This window comes from Lissotriton helveticus, chromosome 11 (genome assembly GCF_964261635.1).
Source record: "Lissotriton helveticus chromosome 11, aLisHel1.1, whole genome shotgun sequence".
In the NCBI taxonomy this organism is placed as follows: domain Eukaryota; kingdom Metazoa; phylum Chordata; class Amphibia; order Caudata; family Salamandridae; genus Lissotriton; species Lissotriton helveticus.
Window position 1 is genome coordinate 649,483,427 of NC_136072.1, and position 17,388 is coordinate 649,500,814.

The window sequence follows — 17,388 nt, forward strand, 5'->3', positions numbered from 1 at the left end:
TAGCGGCCGCAACGTCATCTCGGCGACCACGACGCCAACGACGGACGCGGAGCCGCACAACGCCACCTTCTGACGCGCATGGGTACTGCGGACGAAAACTTTCTGGATCCAGTCTAACGCCTGGAGGCAATTCTAAGGTAAGAAATCTATCACTACTAATGTTTCTTACAGATATATAGTTACAGAAGGTAAGTAACTTGTGCAACGGGTGCCCATGTAAACCTTTCCATTCCCTTCAGGTCAAGTTTGTGATAAATAGGAACTGGGTAAAAAGAACTTGGGGAACAGAGTGAAAACAAGCCTCAGCCAGGATCAATCCATTGTGAGACTACAGGCAGCCTCCAACAGCAGCTCATTCTACAGCAGCACTGCCACTGTGAGGTGACTGTCTCCCTTGACTCCACTCCCCCACCCCACTGCGTAGAACACTGAATAAAGCCAGAAGTGGCTTCACTCAACCTGGCACTACAGAGAGGCTGATTCACTGATTGTGACATGGATGAGTCCTGCAGCAGAGCCCTCACCGAAGAGGAGTGCAATGTCTGTGTGACATTTCAGTTAGGACCCTTCCATTTCTGGTGCTTTGCAGCAGTTTTAAAAGCTCAAATGGGTGTAATTTCTAACATTTATAGGTTTCCCACGTCTTCATTGCTTGTATTTTGCTCACGAGAAAGTGTCACTAATAGTCGTTGAATGTCACTCATAATTACACTGAAATTAATTAAATGTCACACATAAGCAATCTCAAACCTTAGCAGCTATGCAACAGTTGCAGGGCGGATTTTATTTCTCCATTGCACCTGAGCGTTAGTATACCCATGTTGCTTAGTGTTCTGATTGCTTATATGCAACATTTTCATATTTTCGAAAATCTATGGGAACAAGTGGCTTGCAGTACTTTTCCTGAATGTTCTCCAGATTTTGGATGCGTGTTAGGAGCACCTAGATGGTTTCTTGAAAATGACTGAAACCAGGGCTCATTGGTGGTGAAATGTAGAAAGAGCCTTAAGAGCATTTACGTGAACAGGGTTCGGTGGGAAAATGCTGCATTCACTAATGAGTTAGAATAACGGAATCTAACAAAAAATGGAATGCAGTGCCAGTGTCGTAGTGCATGCTGTTTTTGTAGTTGAATCATAATCTTTCTATAACCCCATCTTTGCACTAGCTGAGCCAATAGCTCTTGCTAAACACTTATAAGGTCCCAAAAGTGAGACCGATTGCATTGTAAATGATTGTTTTGATAGTGATCTTATTAAATGTATTTTATTTTTTTAGCTCCATTTTTTGTAAATCCTGGTTCCTGTGTAGGAATTAACACTGAGCAGAACAGATGTTACAATTTGATACCTTGATCAACTTTCTATGTCAGTAATGCCTTTGAAATATAGCAGATCCAAAATTGGTAATGCAACGGCACAACAAAGAATTCCTTAACACATTTACAGATCAAGCAAAGAGCTGGGGAAGGTTTCACAGTGGGAAACCTCCATGAATAGTATGAATCCTTAGAAAAAAATCTTACTGATGCTATGTGATTTAGTAGCACATTCTAACCTGTAAATAATGATTTTACAAAAGGCCACAGTACAAAATAATCCCTCTCAACCATTCTTAGTAACCATTCTGCCGTATACTACCTAAGGTACATTTTAGACACTACAGTGCTAATAAACAAGCTTCTGTCTAGTTAAGACAAAACAGTGATACCTGTATGTAGCTAGGAATGAAATATTTCATTATTCATGCTATTTCCAATATACTAAGCACACATTTTTGTATTGTCTTTGTGTGTGTTTTCTGGTGTCTAGAAAGTACGTCCGTTCTACTGAAGTATTCTCCACACATATTGCACTGATGAGGTTTTTCACCAGTATGCAGTTTTTGGTGTCTCTGCAAACCTCCAAGTAGACTGAAGGTCTTTCCACATGTAGTACAACGGTGAGGTCTTTCCCCAGTATGGAATCGTTCATGCTTTCGGAGATAGGATATTGTTGTAAAGCTTTTCCCACATTCTTTACATGTAAACCTTGCTGTTCGTTGATGTGTGCGTGGAGGTCTGCCAATATTATTCTTTGGGTGGATTTTCTCACTTTCAGGATAATTATATGGTATATTAGTTTGTTGTGAGTTTAGGCTGCACGGAACACTCTGTTCACTTTCCATTCTTCCCTCACATATATTTGATGCTTCTGTTACCATCACACAGGGAGTCTGGTGTAAGGTGGAGTGTGTAGATTCGCAGCAATCACTTTGCCAGTGTGGAATCGGCTCTACCCTGTATCCTTGCTTTACTGTCGATTTGCAGAGCCTTGAAATTCTGTTATATTTTACTGGACTCTCCATTTTTCCATTTTTGTTTCCATTATCTGTAATATAATACAAATAAAATGTTAGTCTTCTTAATGGCACTGTATACAATAACATTTAGACATCAAGTTTGGTCATTTGAGGCAGATTACAGTGAAACTCTGGCAGTTGTGTGCTTGAGACACTTAAGTGTGCTGTGAGATAAATTAATAAGGTTTTACAAGATGTTGTCTAACAAGCAACCCTGCCACTTCCCTCACATGGCAGAGTACATTGTCCGAAGGCACCAACAAAAGATGGGCACTAGAATAACATGTTGCCGAAATGTTTTTAACATTATTTGTCATAGGAAACTGTAGGAGGCTGGCTTAGTATATGGTGCTCACTTATGTAAGTGGAGCACCCTGCACTAATCCAGACAACCCTCTGGGTGATTTTAGTGGTCTTAGACAACCTAAGAAAGCTATCTAAGTGGTAACTGTGGAGAGCAGGCTTAGTCCTGAAGGAGTGTAAAGCAGCTTGTTTTACCAGTATTTAACTGCGGCGCAAATTCTGCCGTGGTGCGGTGGTTTGATCAAGTGGGCGGGGCCACGTCGGCTAACGGATGTGCGCAGCACTACAGAGGTAGTGCTCGCAACAGCCATTGGCCGACAGAAGCAGCGAAGGGGTTAATCTTATGGTGCAGGTTAAGTGAAAAAGAACCACACAGTGTAATTATAAAAATATGTATTTATTATAAGCACTAACACATTGCAAGATCTCCTACCCAGAGATATAACCGCAACACACACAATATTTTGGAAACAGAACACGTAAGTGGCACAAATACACAGTGGTCTCCAGAGGGAGACCAAACCATATACTAAAATAGTGGAATGCAAACCACGACCTAAGTCGAGACTGGACCCAAAAGATGTAGAAGAGTCGGGGACCCATGGAACCACCCAAGGTGAGAATCTAAGAACCCCACGGAGGTTGTGTGCAGTGTGGGAACCCAATCCCGTACTTAATGCAAGTCAATGGGTAAGTCGTGGTTGCAGTTTTAAAGAAGGACCCTTCCCAGCGCACCCTGAAGAAACCCTGTGGAAGATGGAAGGTTGCAGAGTGACCCCACCTGTGAATACCCCAGGAACCAGGATACTTACACCAGGGAAGCTGGGTGCATAGGTGCGAAGTGACGTCAGAAACTGCCGTAGACCACAATGGAGTACTTCCAAAATGATGCTCCTGGCAAAGAAGGTGAAAGTGCCCGGTGGAACCCAAAGGTGGATTCAAGATGAGGGGTACGTGCAAGCAGAGGGGAGAGTCTATGACACTCAGGAGTGACCAGGAGGCATGGAAGACGAATACCCACCGGGGATTGCAGGAGAGTTGACGGGCTCTTAAAGTTGCAGCTGTGCAGACCAGGCAGTGCTGAGGAAGACCAGGAGCCATTAATAAGCGGTCCCATGTTGGATGTCAAGAGCAAAGGGGTCAGTGTCCGATAGGGGCACCAACAAGCCTTGGCATCAGCAACCAACATAGTCGTCGAAAAAGGTGCAAGGTCGGGACCAAGTGACTCACCACGAGCAGGTAAGTCAGAACAGGCCCGAGCAAGCAGGGGAGCCTACTGGAGCCAAAGAAGACCCTCAAGAGGACCCACAGCAGGAGACATAGGAGTCGCAAGAGGGTCTCTAGCAGCTCACCAAAGGATGAAGGTCCACGGTGCGGAGGATGCGGTGCAGGTGAAGATCTTGGCTGCAGAAGATGCTGGAGGCTGGAGCTTCTTGGAGCCAGCAGATCTCTGGAGGAGAGAGTCAACAAGCCTTGGCAACAGAAAGTCGATGCAGTGCACAGGGGTACTGCTTCATCGGTTCCGAAGAGGGATACTGGCTTCAAACTTGCTGTGAAGACAGTACAGGCCTCGAGGGAGTTGTAACCACCAGCAGTGTTGCTGAACGTTTCAGAGTCTGTAGGAGCTGAGGAACAGCAAACGAGTCAGTGTTGTTGCAGTGCCTGCAGATGCAGGGAAGTGACTCCTTCACTCCAAAGGAGAATTCTTTGGGTGTCTTAGATGTCCACAGGCCCTGTGAAGAAACTGTATGGAGCTAAGGCACAGACGTTGCAGAAGACTGGCAGGACGACGAGACCAGGAGCAGCAGGAGTCTTCCCAGTTCCAGGCTCAGTTCCCAAAGCAAAGTCCGAGCGAAGTCCAGAGTGCCCAGAAGGTTGAAGTTGAAGTGGTTTTGGATCTGAATCTTGTTCCACGACAAATCTAAGGAACCACCCACGGGTAAGCTATTAAGTAACCTAAGGAAAGGGTTGGGATGATTCAGGGGTCCCTCCCACAGGAGGGGCATGTCCTTTGCCCACTTTCACGCCAGAGCAGAAGCTAACTACTCCCTGAACTGGTTTCAACTGGAGTATGCAAGGAGGGTACCAAAAGTGCCCTTCAAAGCAGTCTAGTGGCACTGGCAAGCACCCCCACCTTGGCACAATACACTAAGTCCTGTCTTACCCTGTTCTAGCTTGGCTCAGCAGCAGGAGTCCAGAATCATATCGCTGGTCGGCTGCAGCCAGAGTTTGCTGTCCGGGTCTAGAAGACTGCTACCGGAAACACTGAGGGCCTCCTAGAGGAGCTTTACAATGCATGGAATCATACCCCCAACACCGTTTACGGTATTGGAGTATGATTACAACATGTTTTGATACCAAACACGATAGGGTTTGTAACAGCCAGTTTAGAGATAGCCATTGTGTAATGACACAGGGCCACTCTATATGTCGTAATGGCTGGTGCACTTACAACCCGAGAGAATGGACTACGAGAGTCATAGGGGTGTGCTGGTCATTCAGGAACACCCTGCCTTCAGGATTCAAAGGCCTGTCTTAGGGGTGACATAGGTTTTAAGTCTAGTGACCTCAGATATAAGGAAACTTATATCTGTCTTAAGTGATGTTAGCACCAGCTTACACAGGCCGCAATGGCAGGCTTGTATTCACAATTCGAGTGGTCTCTCAAGAGTGGCATAATACATGCTTCAGCCCATGGGAGACCCCTGGTGTACCTATGCCCTGGGTACCTTGGTAAGATATACTTGGGACTTACAAGGGTACACCAGTAACCAATCTGGAGGGTACCTAAGTACTCACCATGTCCAATTTAGGGAAGAAGCACAGAGACTCGGGTCCTGATTAGCAGGATCCCAGTCAGACTACTCAGTGAAACATAATGACACCAGCAAAAAGTGGGGGTGACCATGAAAGCAGATCCTACTTTCCTACAGAAACCAAAAACATTATGTTTTATACCTTCGCAAGATGAGTAAGGGATCAGTACAAAACACTGGGAAATTGTAAAGCCAAACAAACAAGAGTCTGGAATATGGTCTAACAGCATGATGAGCACATATACCCTGTCCTAAAATCTCAAATAGTTGCCCTACGAAGCACGAATTCAGTTAGAGTGCAGTTCTTACGCACAAAGACCTTCACTTCAATACTCCCAGGTACCTTGCGCAAAAACTTGAGCTATCTTGTGGTGTAAGAGCCCCAAGAAGCGCTAATACCTTCCTCTTGAAACCACTCATCTATAGCAAAAAGAGAACTTGTAACAGAGCCTTCTCTGGCGCTGCCCCAAAGATACGGAACTCTCTTCCACCGGAAGTACGCAGAATCTCCTCAACGACGGCATTCGAATTGGAAGCCAAAAGATTCCTTATGAATAAATTCCTACCCTATTTGGGCTAGGCTCATCTGTTTGAAGACACTATTTCCTACGTCCATTGTGCCAGCATTTGTTTCTGCTTCTCTTTACCTCAGACTGTGACCCCCTTCATTGCCCGCTTATACCGGTTTCATTGTATTACCCTCCATGGTGAAATTGTCCTTGAATCTACGATGAATCCTGTTTTTTTTGTCCTTTTACTCCTACTTGATGACAATTTTGTATTTATGTCCTTCCTTCCATCCTATTGTAAAGCGCTCTGTCAGGATCTTGTTCGCGCTATATAAAACGTTATAAATAAATGAATGTGGACGATTAATCGAAGTAATCCTGGTGCAAACAAACAATTAGCTCCCTAAAGCCTGGCAATTATATTTCCTCATCACTAGTATGCAAGTAGATGAATTATTAAAAATATTAATATTTAAAATAATTATGAATTTCATTTCTTGACTCAATCTTTAACAAGGAAGTATATGTGTAGCATTAATTTATGGTTTACAACATCTGACTGTTCACTTCTCCCACTTAGTGTTTGATTTCATTGAGCTCATTACTTTAAGGCAAGTCAAATGTTGGGCCAATTTGTTGTTAAAGGAGAATGCCTCAGAAACTGCAACATCTTTAACATCCAATACATGAGAAACAGATGGAATCTCGGCTTCTAAAACAGCATTGAGAAACGTGGGGTGGACGATACAAGAAAGAACCAGAGTCCAATCTCAGATGAGGCTGCTGAAGCGTGAACCGAGTATACGTGGTTTAAATTAGCAATGACATAAAGAACACCTTCTTTATGGCCAAGGGGAGGGTGTGGGTTAGGGACCTCTGTGGCAGGGGTGATTAGTGGGAAAACAGCTGACAGTTACATGGTAGCACCTAGAGGATGTGTTGTGGGGAGGTGTGCAAAACCTATTAACTGCAAATGGGTATCATGTATATATCGCACAACAGTGATTTCTACTGTGTAGTTATATGGGTGTCAGAGCTTCCTATGAAAGACCTTATTTCTTTTGCTAATATATTTTTTTTTCAATACCGCTTTTATTAGGTTTTGCATGAAATGACAACATAAAAAAGGAAGAACATACCAACGGAAGTGCTGTGACCTTAGTCCCCCACCTCCCTATTCCCGCTCCCAACCCCGAGCAAAAGCAGCATATTCATGCATCGTGTTTAGATTGGGGTTCCGGCCCCACATACAAACTGGTTTTATCATTGAGGAATGGAATAGAAGAACGTTAGTCCTCAAGTACTACACCCCTGTAGCCGCCAACTCCCCCGAAACCTTGCCATGTTTTTGAGTACTGTCCTTAGCCACGTAAACTAGCTGCTCTCAGTGACTGACGTTACAGTGGGCATTCTGCCTTCCAGGGGCATGCAACATCCCTCTTGGCCAGTGTGAGACCTATCCAAAGAAGTGTCATGCTTTACTGAGTCAGTTCAATGCCTTCAATGATATGAATAAGGATAAGCTTTGTGTCTCGCAGTGCTGGCTGTCCTAAAACATTCCCTAAGCAGTCCACGACCCCCTCCCAAAATGGGCAAAAGCGGAGGCACCCCCTGTGGTTTGTAGAAAGTCCCCAACATGTCTGTGGCACCAAAGGGACGGGGTGATCACCACCATCCAGCAGAGCCTGTGACATGTAAGGCAGGTCCTAAGCACATAATCGAGCTGAATAGGACGCAGGTGTATGGAAATCGCAGTGCTTCTTGGTGAGGCCTGAAACTCCACCTGATCATCGTCGGATAAGAATCCTAGATCTTGCTTCCATGCAGAGTGCAGTTCTGTAAAAACAGTAAGGTGTATTCTGGACCAAGGATCAATAGACCTGCCAGACCAAGGGTCACCCAGTTCTCCCTGCAGCAGTTTGGGTTCCAGCAGATGAATTCTGAGAGTTCGTCCATGTCTGCGAAATATGGCAGGAGGGCATGTCGTAGCTGTAGGTAGCGAAAAAATTGGCTGCGGCGGAGGGCATTTTCCTCTTGCAACGTTTGATAAGTTTGAAATGTCGTCCCATCAAGCACGGCCCCCAGAGTAGAGATCCAAATAGTATTCCAGCCAAGAAAACTTGACAGTTCTGCCACCTGATGATCCATGGAGCCCTCCTATTGGGGCATCTGGCCCATTACTCGCTTGTTCTAAGCGAGGTCCTTCAAGGTCATCTGCCACGTCAGGATTAACTCACTTGTGACGGGGGGGGGGGAGTGGGGCAGCAGGATTACCCCACCATATAGGAGGTGTGGAATGGCCGTATCCCTGACAGCCCACTTCTCTGTAGCTTAGACGGGATACCCTGGAGTGTCTGATCACCATTCATTTATAATTATTAGTTGGGTGGCCCTGTAGTAACTTTCAATATCTGTCTTAAAGCATTTCGTAAGTGCTACATGAGGAGCCCTGTGGTTTCGCAGGGAGCCCCTAACTAAGGAATGAAGGTTGGAAAAGAAAGATTTAGGAAGGGTATAATGGAAATTTTGCAAATGATATAGAAGGGAAGGGAGTGACACCATTTTTGAAGATGGCGGACCACCATAGGAGGAAGAGCAGACCACATCTTTATATCCCCCTGCAGTCTGTCCAACAACTACTGTATATTCATTGTCCAGGCCAGCACAACTTTGGGTGTAATAAATAACCGCAGGTATTTAAATCCCAGGGTCGCCACTGGTATATCGGCCGCTCAGCGTCAATCTGGCGATAGAGCAGTGACCGGAAAAATAGTGGATTTTGATGGGTTGAGCAAAGGCTGGACATCTACCCAAATATCTGTAGTGTTTGTACATTTTGGGGACCTGAGGCCTCAGAGTATGTGAAATAAAACTGCCACACTGCATAAAGGGCAATTTGGTCTGCCAACTCTGCACTCCAACTGAACCCAGATACTTGCGTCATTACTTAGCCACTTTGCCATGTGCTCTGTTGCTATCGCAAAAAGCAAATGTGAGAGTGGATACCTCTGCCATGTGCCACTTCCGATAGGGAATGGTTCAGACACCGCTGTGCCTACCTGGACATGCGCTGTCATATCAGTGCAGAGCAGTCTGACAGGTGATGAACGTGGAGCCAAAGTTGGACCGCTTCAGAAGAGCGAAGAGGTAGGTCCAACTTACTTAATCAAGCACCATCTCTACATCTACCATAAGATGCATGGTGGTTGAGCCATGCTGGCAGAGCAGTAGTGTTATGTACCCTGTGACTGTTGTGTAGCCGCTTGGACATTAACTCAGCCTGCTTAGGGAGTCCCAAAGAAGGGATGACCCCGAGCAAGCGATCTGTGAGAGTCTTGGACAATATTTTTATCTCTGTGTTTAGCAGGGAAATGGGCCAGTAGGAGGCACATTGTTCCTGGGGTTTTCCAGCTTTCTGAACCACCACTATTTCAGTCCGGCAAAAGGCGGGGTAGCCTGCTCATGGTGTACAAAAGAAGGGATAACCCCGATAAAGCGATCCGTGAGAGCCTTGTACAAGATCTTGATCTCTGCGTTAATGGGCCTGTAGGAGGCGCATTGTTCCTGGGATTTTCCAGCTTTCTGAATCACCACTATTTCGTTCTGGCGAAAGGCAGGGGGTAGTCTGCTGTTGTCGTCCACCTTCGTAACTGCTCCCTCAATGTCCGTGGTCAATTTGTGCATCAAGGACTCATGAAATTCACCAGGGAAGCCTGTGAGTCCCAGCGTTTTACTAGACCATATACGAACCAAGCACACCACTGGTCATCTCTCCCTCAAGCCATTATCTATCAACCGAGGGTGACTGATCAAAGGGGTAGGTCGGCAACAAATTTGGAGATCAGTGGCTCTGGAAGAATATCACTGCAGGCGTATAGACCCACGTAGCCATGCACAAATTGTCACCACACGCCGCTTCCCCAACAACCGTATTCCCTAGCGTGTCGCAGATATATGGTACTGGGCCATGGTAAGTGACAGTGGAGCAGAGGTGATGCAGGAGCTTGAATGCCTTGATCCCCCGATTATACAAGCGTGACTGTGCCTCGTGCCATATATACTTGGCCTTGTCCATCAGGAGGCCGTGCAGCCCTTCACATGCCAGGTCAATGCCTCCTCATCAGGAGTGGCAAGGTTCTGCAGCAAACCACCCCTCTAGTTGACAAATAGGCACCTCAAGCTACCCTATCTCTTGAGTTTCCTGTGTGTCTTGGCAGTCTGATAAATAGTGATCTCCCCTTTGAGGGTCGCCAGCATCGCATCTCATAAAATGTCCGGGGAGGATGCTGTGCATTGAGTCTCCTCAACGTAGCTTCCTAGGGTATCCCCAATGTGTGAGAAAAGCTCTGCCTCCTGAAGAGACCATGCCGACAAGCATGTAATGTAAGTGAGACTGGCGAGTGGTAAGAAAGGTACCTAAGAAAGATTAGTGTGTCAATGATGTCTTGCGAAGTGTCTGAGTGACAACAAAATAATCCAGACAGGATGAGGTGTTGTTGGCCCCAGAATGGATTGTGTACCCTTCCATACCAGGATGAAACAGCCGCCTGGGGTTGATAAGGACCTAGGCTGCAAAAAAGGGCTGCAGCAGCGAGCGGCTCCCCCTCCCTGAGTCCCACGGAATCAGTCGATCACCACATCCACAACCTCGTTTTAGTCCCCCCCACACAATGGACCAGGAGGGAAGTCTCCCAATAGTCTTATGCTCACCTCAAGAAAGGACGATGACAGTGGGTGTGGGGCGTTCGTGTTAGCAGCTTGGCCCATGGATCTAGCCATGTTTTGGTCATGGTGTAACAAAGGTGTCCCTTTTAACAGTATCGCCACCCCTCAAGAGCCCCTCACAAACCCGGAGTAAAACACCTGTGTATTGCCACAGCGGGCCAGAAAGGGAGTCTTGTTCCCCAAAAGATGGGTTTCCTTAAGGAAGAGAAGGCTGGCATGTAGCTGTTTCACCGACTGAAGGACAGCGGTTCATTTGATTTTGTCCAATAGAGAGTTAACGTTGCAAGTGACAAAGCAGGTCTGAGCGCCTAGGGCCGCATCGATCTAAGGGGAATAGGCATGTAGGGGAGGAGTTTGCAGACAAAACTGCACCAAGCACTCAGCCCACTTCAGCAAAAACCCCAAACAAGGACAGAAACCAACACGTGATCTCCAACTCTCACAACACTTAAAAACCATGAAGCATCTCTTGTAGTACAAGATGTCCAGCTATGCCAACAGGGTACAAGTGACAACATGTCAAACTCTAATAACCCAACTCCCTCGAACACCTATAGTCGCACCAGAGCCATGTGTCACTAGTAACAAAAGGAGGCGCACACCTCCATCCGTGGGTCCTACGCCCCCTGTTGATCACACAAAAGTGAACAATGTTCACCTGTGTGAGCATATAGATGGCAATGCCTTCAGTTTAACACCTTGAACGCTATGGGGATTTTTCTCCTGTGCTGTAACTTTACAAACACCATTATTCATGACGAGCTGGGCTCGTCATCAGCGTAGCAGGAGGCTACTGCATGACGAGCCCAGCTCGTCATGAGCGTGGAAGGGGTTAAGAGTGGGGTTAGGGGGACCACTAATACCAATCCCCACTATGGGAAATGTAGGAAACAATCAGGTAGCTCGTCATGGGGCTGTGGGAGAGCTCCGGCATCTTCTCCATGCGCCCCTGCTAGGGCCATCTGAAAGAGACTGTTGGTTATAGATCCCTTACTTTAGAATCACCCCCAGGCCTCAGACTGGATCTGGGGAATTTTTCCTCAGCAGTACCCCTGCTTGTCCGTAGGTGTCGTAAGTCGACTCCGCATCCGTCGTGTTCGCCGGGATGACATTGCGGTAATTACATAGACGCCTCCCCTGTGCGCTGACAGCAGTTCTTTGTTTTTCCGTGCCAGCCTAGCTCAGACCTGGAGAGAGCTTGCTCCTTAGTCATTCTTTGACTAAACTTTTTCGACTTCGTCAACATCTTTTTGGAATCCTCAACTCCTGGTGCGCGAGGGATAATAATAATAACATCCAGAGCAGATATCCTTATTTTCCCCTTCTGCAAAATAAACCTACACATTTCGTGTTTCACTTTTTTGACCAGATGAGAGTGGCGCCCTGGTAACCAATGCACGCCCTTTTTGTGCCTTAACAGACCCTGCCAGGGTATAGTATAACCAAGTCTTTATTAAAGATTGTTCTGTGAGGTGGTATCCAAACAAATACTTTGTATTTCATGTGCACTGTTTATTGCACACAACAATGAGGTTTATTTTAGTCAACTAAAGCACACTGTGAGTGAGTGAATGATAATATCCTTACGATCGTTAGTAAAGTAAAAAGGTTTCAGTTGGCAGTTAGGGACTTCACAGGATCCTATTTCTCACACAAGAGGACGTCACTCAAAAAAGTATCTCACAAACATGGCATCAATGCATTGTATGAAATGTGCATTTGGTGTTAATTATGGAATTACTTATATAGTGAATTGTTACTGTTATTTTCGTTCATGAATTCCTCCTATGTGCACAGCTTTCTTTGTAACTGCAGTGGTCTAAGGAACCCACAGACAAAATGGTCAATCACTTAGGCTACATCTATGATTATAATACCTTCATTGCAATTATTTTTAGGGAGAAAAATGAAGTACTCGCAAGTCCGGGCTTACATCCTCTCACCCGCCAAAAAAAGTAACATAATGAGGAGCCGCATCCAACGATCAATAGGTCAAGGGAGCTGCAGGTGGACAAAGTTTGGGAACCACTGCTTTAAGGCTTGGTCTTCGGTGCCTGACTCAGGGACGATTCCGCGCCTCTCCCCTGTATCCAGGAGCCGGGGCGTCCCCTGCCCAGCTTCATACGTTCTACGAAGCCCTTCACCCTTTGTGTGGGCTGCCCGACACCGTTGGTGTACCTTTGGGCCACGGAGACCTGATTGGGAGTTCTGGGCCTTCGATGCTGTCAGCTCTAGCCCCGGAGGCCCCACGTGGATCCAGGCCTGGATCTGGATCGACGCCGGTCGACCTCACTAAACCTTCCTGGGAGCCAATCCTGGTGACGATGACCCTGGCGCCGGGCGTGCCTTCGGCCGACATCATCCCCATCCTCATCCCCGAGCTGGACCCGGAGCTGGACCGACATCATCCCAAGTGTTCCACATTGCCTTGAGGGTGGTGATGAGGACTTGGAGGGGTCGCTGGACCCTTTGGCAGACCAGCTGGAAGAACCGGACTGGAGAAAGGAATTGGGCGACGCCAGTGGTCTGGATACCTTCCCACACCTTGGCATGCTTTCTCCCCTTAACGTGGTTATGGCGGATGGAGCGTCCTATGTTGTGGTGTTGAGAAGGGCTGCTGATGCCCTGGGTCTGCAGCTCCCTTTGATGGCAGTCAGGACTAATCTTCTGACGGTGGTGCTTTAACCAGCGTCAACTTTATCTGAGTCCCTTTTGCCATTCAATGAAGCCCTCACTGACATCCTTCTGGGCACCTGGTCCAAGTCCAGCATAGGGGCTCCTGTGGAATTGACAATCACTCGCCGCCACTGCCCAGCTCTGGCCGACCCAGTTTTCCTCACCCAACACCCTTACCCAGAGAGCTTGGTGATCCAAGCCTCTTCATCTAAGGGCACATTCCCTTCTGCTCCCCCAGATAGGGAATCCAAGAGGCTGGATCATCTTGGGAAGCGCATGTTCTCTTCCTCCAGCTTGACATATCGGTCTGTGAATACAGAATGCCTCTTGGGCCAATACTCACATTCCAACTGGGATACGGTTGTGCAGGTGCTGCCTCGGTGCATGGGCCGTTTTCGCCCAAGCAGCGGCAGATGAGAGGGATGTAGCTAAATACATGATTTGTTGTGGACTGGATACCACCAACTCACTGGGCAGAACGATTGCCATGTCAGTAGCCCTTCAGTGCGACGCCTGGTTGAGGACGTCTGGCTTTTCGGGGGATGTCCAGGCAACCCTACAGTACATGCCCTTTGATGGCTGTCGCCTTTTTGGTGACAAGGCAGACTCAGCGCTGGAGCACTTTATTTAAGGTTTCTCAAGCTACGGCCAGGTCCTTGGGCCTCACAGCGACAAACCGTCCACCTCAGTCTGCTTTCTGCTACCTTCGTGACTACGGAAGGGGCACCCCAACACGTCTAGCCCAGACCAGCCACCAGTTTATGCAAGCTACCCAGTCGCAGAATGGCTGTGGGACCCAGCGATGTGGGTCTGGGGGCCAGCGGGTGGGCCAGTCCACCCTTCCCACTCCTGCAGCCGCCTCCAAACCTTCTTAGTCCGACCTTCCAGGGCCATCAGACGCCAGTGGGCCGCAGTATTCACCATCACCTCCCCCACTGGCAAACCTTTACGTCGGACAGGTGGGTTTTGAAAATAGTCCGAAGGTGCTACTCCTTCCCCTTCGAGGCTACCCCTCCCTCCATGCCACCGTCTTTCGGTCGCATGTCTGAGGATCATTTGGCACTTCTCCGCCAGGAAGTTTTGGCTGTCTATGCCAAGGGAGCCATCGAGTGGGTTCCTACGCCAGAAGTAGATTGTGATTGCTATTTCTGCTACTTTCTGGTGCCCAAGAAAGACAAAGGCCTGAGTCCTATTCTAGACCTCAGGGCCCTCAAACACTTCCTCTGGAAGGAGAAGTTCCAAATGCTAACCCTAGCTCAGGTCCTGTCTGGAGCGGTAGGAGGGGCTCGTCCGAAAACATCATCTTTTTTAGACGAAATATCCAGAATAAAGAAGGGAAGGAAAAAAGCTTCTGTAGTACGAGAAGGGGTAGACAACACAGGAAATGCAAGGATTGGAACCAGGAGCCAGGACAAGTTCAGGGGATAAATAGGAGGGCTTCTGATACATTAGAAGTGATTAATCTCTCTGATAGAGTTCTGAAAGATAAGGAACTCAGTGTGTTGAAAAAAGGTCTCTCTTTTTGTCCCATGTACATGTGTGATTTCACTGAGTTGGAAATAGATTTATTTAAATTTTCAAGTAAAATGAAGCTAAAGAGTTTCTTTTCAACTATGCCGGAGAAAACCAATGTCAGTGCTGGAATAAAAAGTTCTGAAATGACAACTGCTGAATTATGTAATGTACATTTATTAAAGTCAATAACTGAGGGTGAGGGTTTTGATGTGGATGATGTTGCGCGTCTTCTGGATATCCCTACGGATTACAGTTGTTCAAGTTGCCTTAAACCCAAATCCAAAATTATTCCTCAGGGCCCTCAATTTGCATCCATTGATTTATACTTTGCTAAAACTTTAACAGAATTTCATAAGTTGGAGGATCGAGGACTAATCAATCGCACCAAAAATAAGGGTAACCTGACCAAAGACGAACTAATGGCGGTTAGGGACTTGAAATCAGATCAGAGAATAGTGATTCGGGAGGCCGATAAAGGCGGCAATATTGTTGTCCTGAATAGACATGACTATTGTAGTGAAATTTCTAAACAATTACAAGACAATACATGTTACACTAAGGTTGTTGGAAATCCTATCAATAATGCATCCAAGGTGATATCTGAGAGATTGCATAGTTGGAAAGAAGAAGGTTTACTGGATGAGGTAGAATTTAGATACTTGAATGTCATCAATCCTACTTATCCCTTTATATACATTCTACCCAAAGTTCACAAAACAGAACTAACCCTCCGGGGCGACCTTTTATTTCAGGTATTGGGAGCCTGACTGAGCATTTATCTGAATTCGCTGATTTATTTTTTAAACCATTAGTGGTGAATCTTCCATCCTACATTAGGGATACCACAGATGTACTAAACAAACTTCAGGATATAAAATGGGAGAATGGTCTAATTCTGGCCACTCTTGATGTAGTGGGTTTATACACCTGCATTCAAAAAGAACAAAGCATACGAGCATTAAATCATTTCTTGGGTAGTAGAAGTGCCAGCTTACGGGACCACTCTAACATGTTGGTGGAGATGAGTCTATTGATACTAGATAACAATTTCTTTCTGTATAATAATGAATGGTACCATCAAATACATGGGACTGCGATGGGTTCCAGGTTTGCTCCCTCCTATGCCAATCTATTTATGGGTTGGTATGAGAGGGAGCATGTCTGGAGCCGCAGGGCCAATGAATGGACAGATCACATTATATTTTGGACACGATTTATTGATGATATTTTGATCATCTGGAGGGGCACTGTTACGGATTTACTACAGTATTTTGAATATTTGAATGAGAACAATTTCAATGTCACTTTAACACTGAACCATAGTAGTAACAGCATTAGTTTTCTGGATATAGAACTATTTGTGGAAGGTGACAGGGTTATGAGTAAACTACATAGAAAAGATACTGCCACAAACTCAATACTCAGAGCAGACAGTGCCCACCCCACTTCAGTTACCAAGGGTATTCCATATGGCGAGATGATCAGAATTCGTAGAAAATGCAGTAAAGATGAGGACTTTCACAAGGAATTAGATGAATTACAATGTAGACTTCAACAGAGGGGCTATAGATATAGGGACCTCTCGAAGACTAGATCAAGGATCATGAAAGCGGATAGAAAACTGACTTTAGAGCAAAAAAACAGGGACAATAGTAGACAACAATTGGCCTTTGTGACTACCTTCTGTGCTCAGAAGGATCACATATATAAAGCTTTAGGTAAGAATTGGGACTTACTAAGAGGAGTACCGGGCTTGTCATCATTAATTGGAGACAGACCTAAGGTAGTTTATAAAAGAAGTCCTACCATTAAACAAATGGTGACCTGCAATTACCTTGAACCAGTATTGACAAGAAACACTACGTGGTTGCCACAATCACCCAAAGGTTTTTATACCTGCGGGTCATGTAGTGTCTGTGACATGGGAATAAACAAAACAATGAATTTTTCCTTCAATACTACTCGGAGATTTGTAATCAGTGAGTTTATCAATTGTAATAGCACTGGAGTTGTATATGCAATTATTTGTCATTGCAACAAGGTATATATTGGGAGTACGAAAAGAATGTTGAAGATAAGAATACAGGAGCACAAACGTGCTATAGTTAATTCTGATGACAAATCCCCCCTTTATCAGCATATAAGGGAGGTTCACCCAAATCAGAGTAATATAAACTCCCATGGTATACAAAAGATCAGTCCTAGTATGAGAGGTGGGGACTGGGTTCTGAATTTAAGAAAGCAGGAAGCAAAATGGATCAGCAGGTGCAGGTCCGCCATAGTTGGTTTAAATTGTGAGACAGAATTACATTACTTTCTTTGATTAGATGAATCTCACTCAGTACAGGCCTTCTTTATGTAGTAGTTGGTATCATTATTAAGATTCACAAATGTTAATATTCCATATGGAGTCTCGCCATCAGAGCACTGATTCACTTTTTCTTGACGCAGATTTTAAATGTGATATTTGATGTTTTATTGTAACATCTTAAGTCTAAGAATGT

The 17,388-nt window shown here is 45.9% G+C and overlaps 1 protein-coding gene across 3 annotated transcripts in view; it reads right to left on the reverse strand.

Moving 5' to 3' along the window:
• Nucleotides 1–1,250: 1,250 nt before the first annotated feature.
• Nucleotides 1,251–17,388, reverse strand: part of LOC144791728 (uncharacterized) — a 175,009-nt gene continuing 158,871 nt past the window's right edge. For 2 of the 3 annotated variants that reach the window (XM_078666496.1, XM_078666495.1), the window contains one exon: nucleotides 1,251–2,369. In XM_078666496.1, the coding sequence (XP_078522622.1) occupies nucleotides 1,744–2,369 (626 nt within the window). In that variant the 3' untranslated portion in view covers nucleotides 1,251–1,743. The remainder of the gene's footprint in view (nucleotides 2,370–17,388) is intronic. The other variant, XR_013602455.1, reaches the window with a different exon arrangement.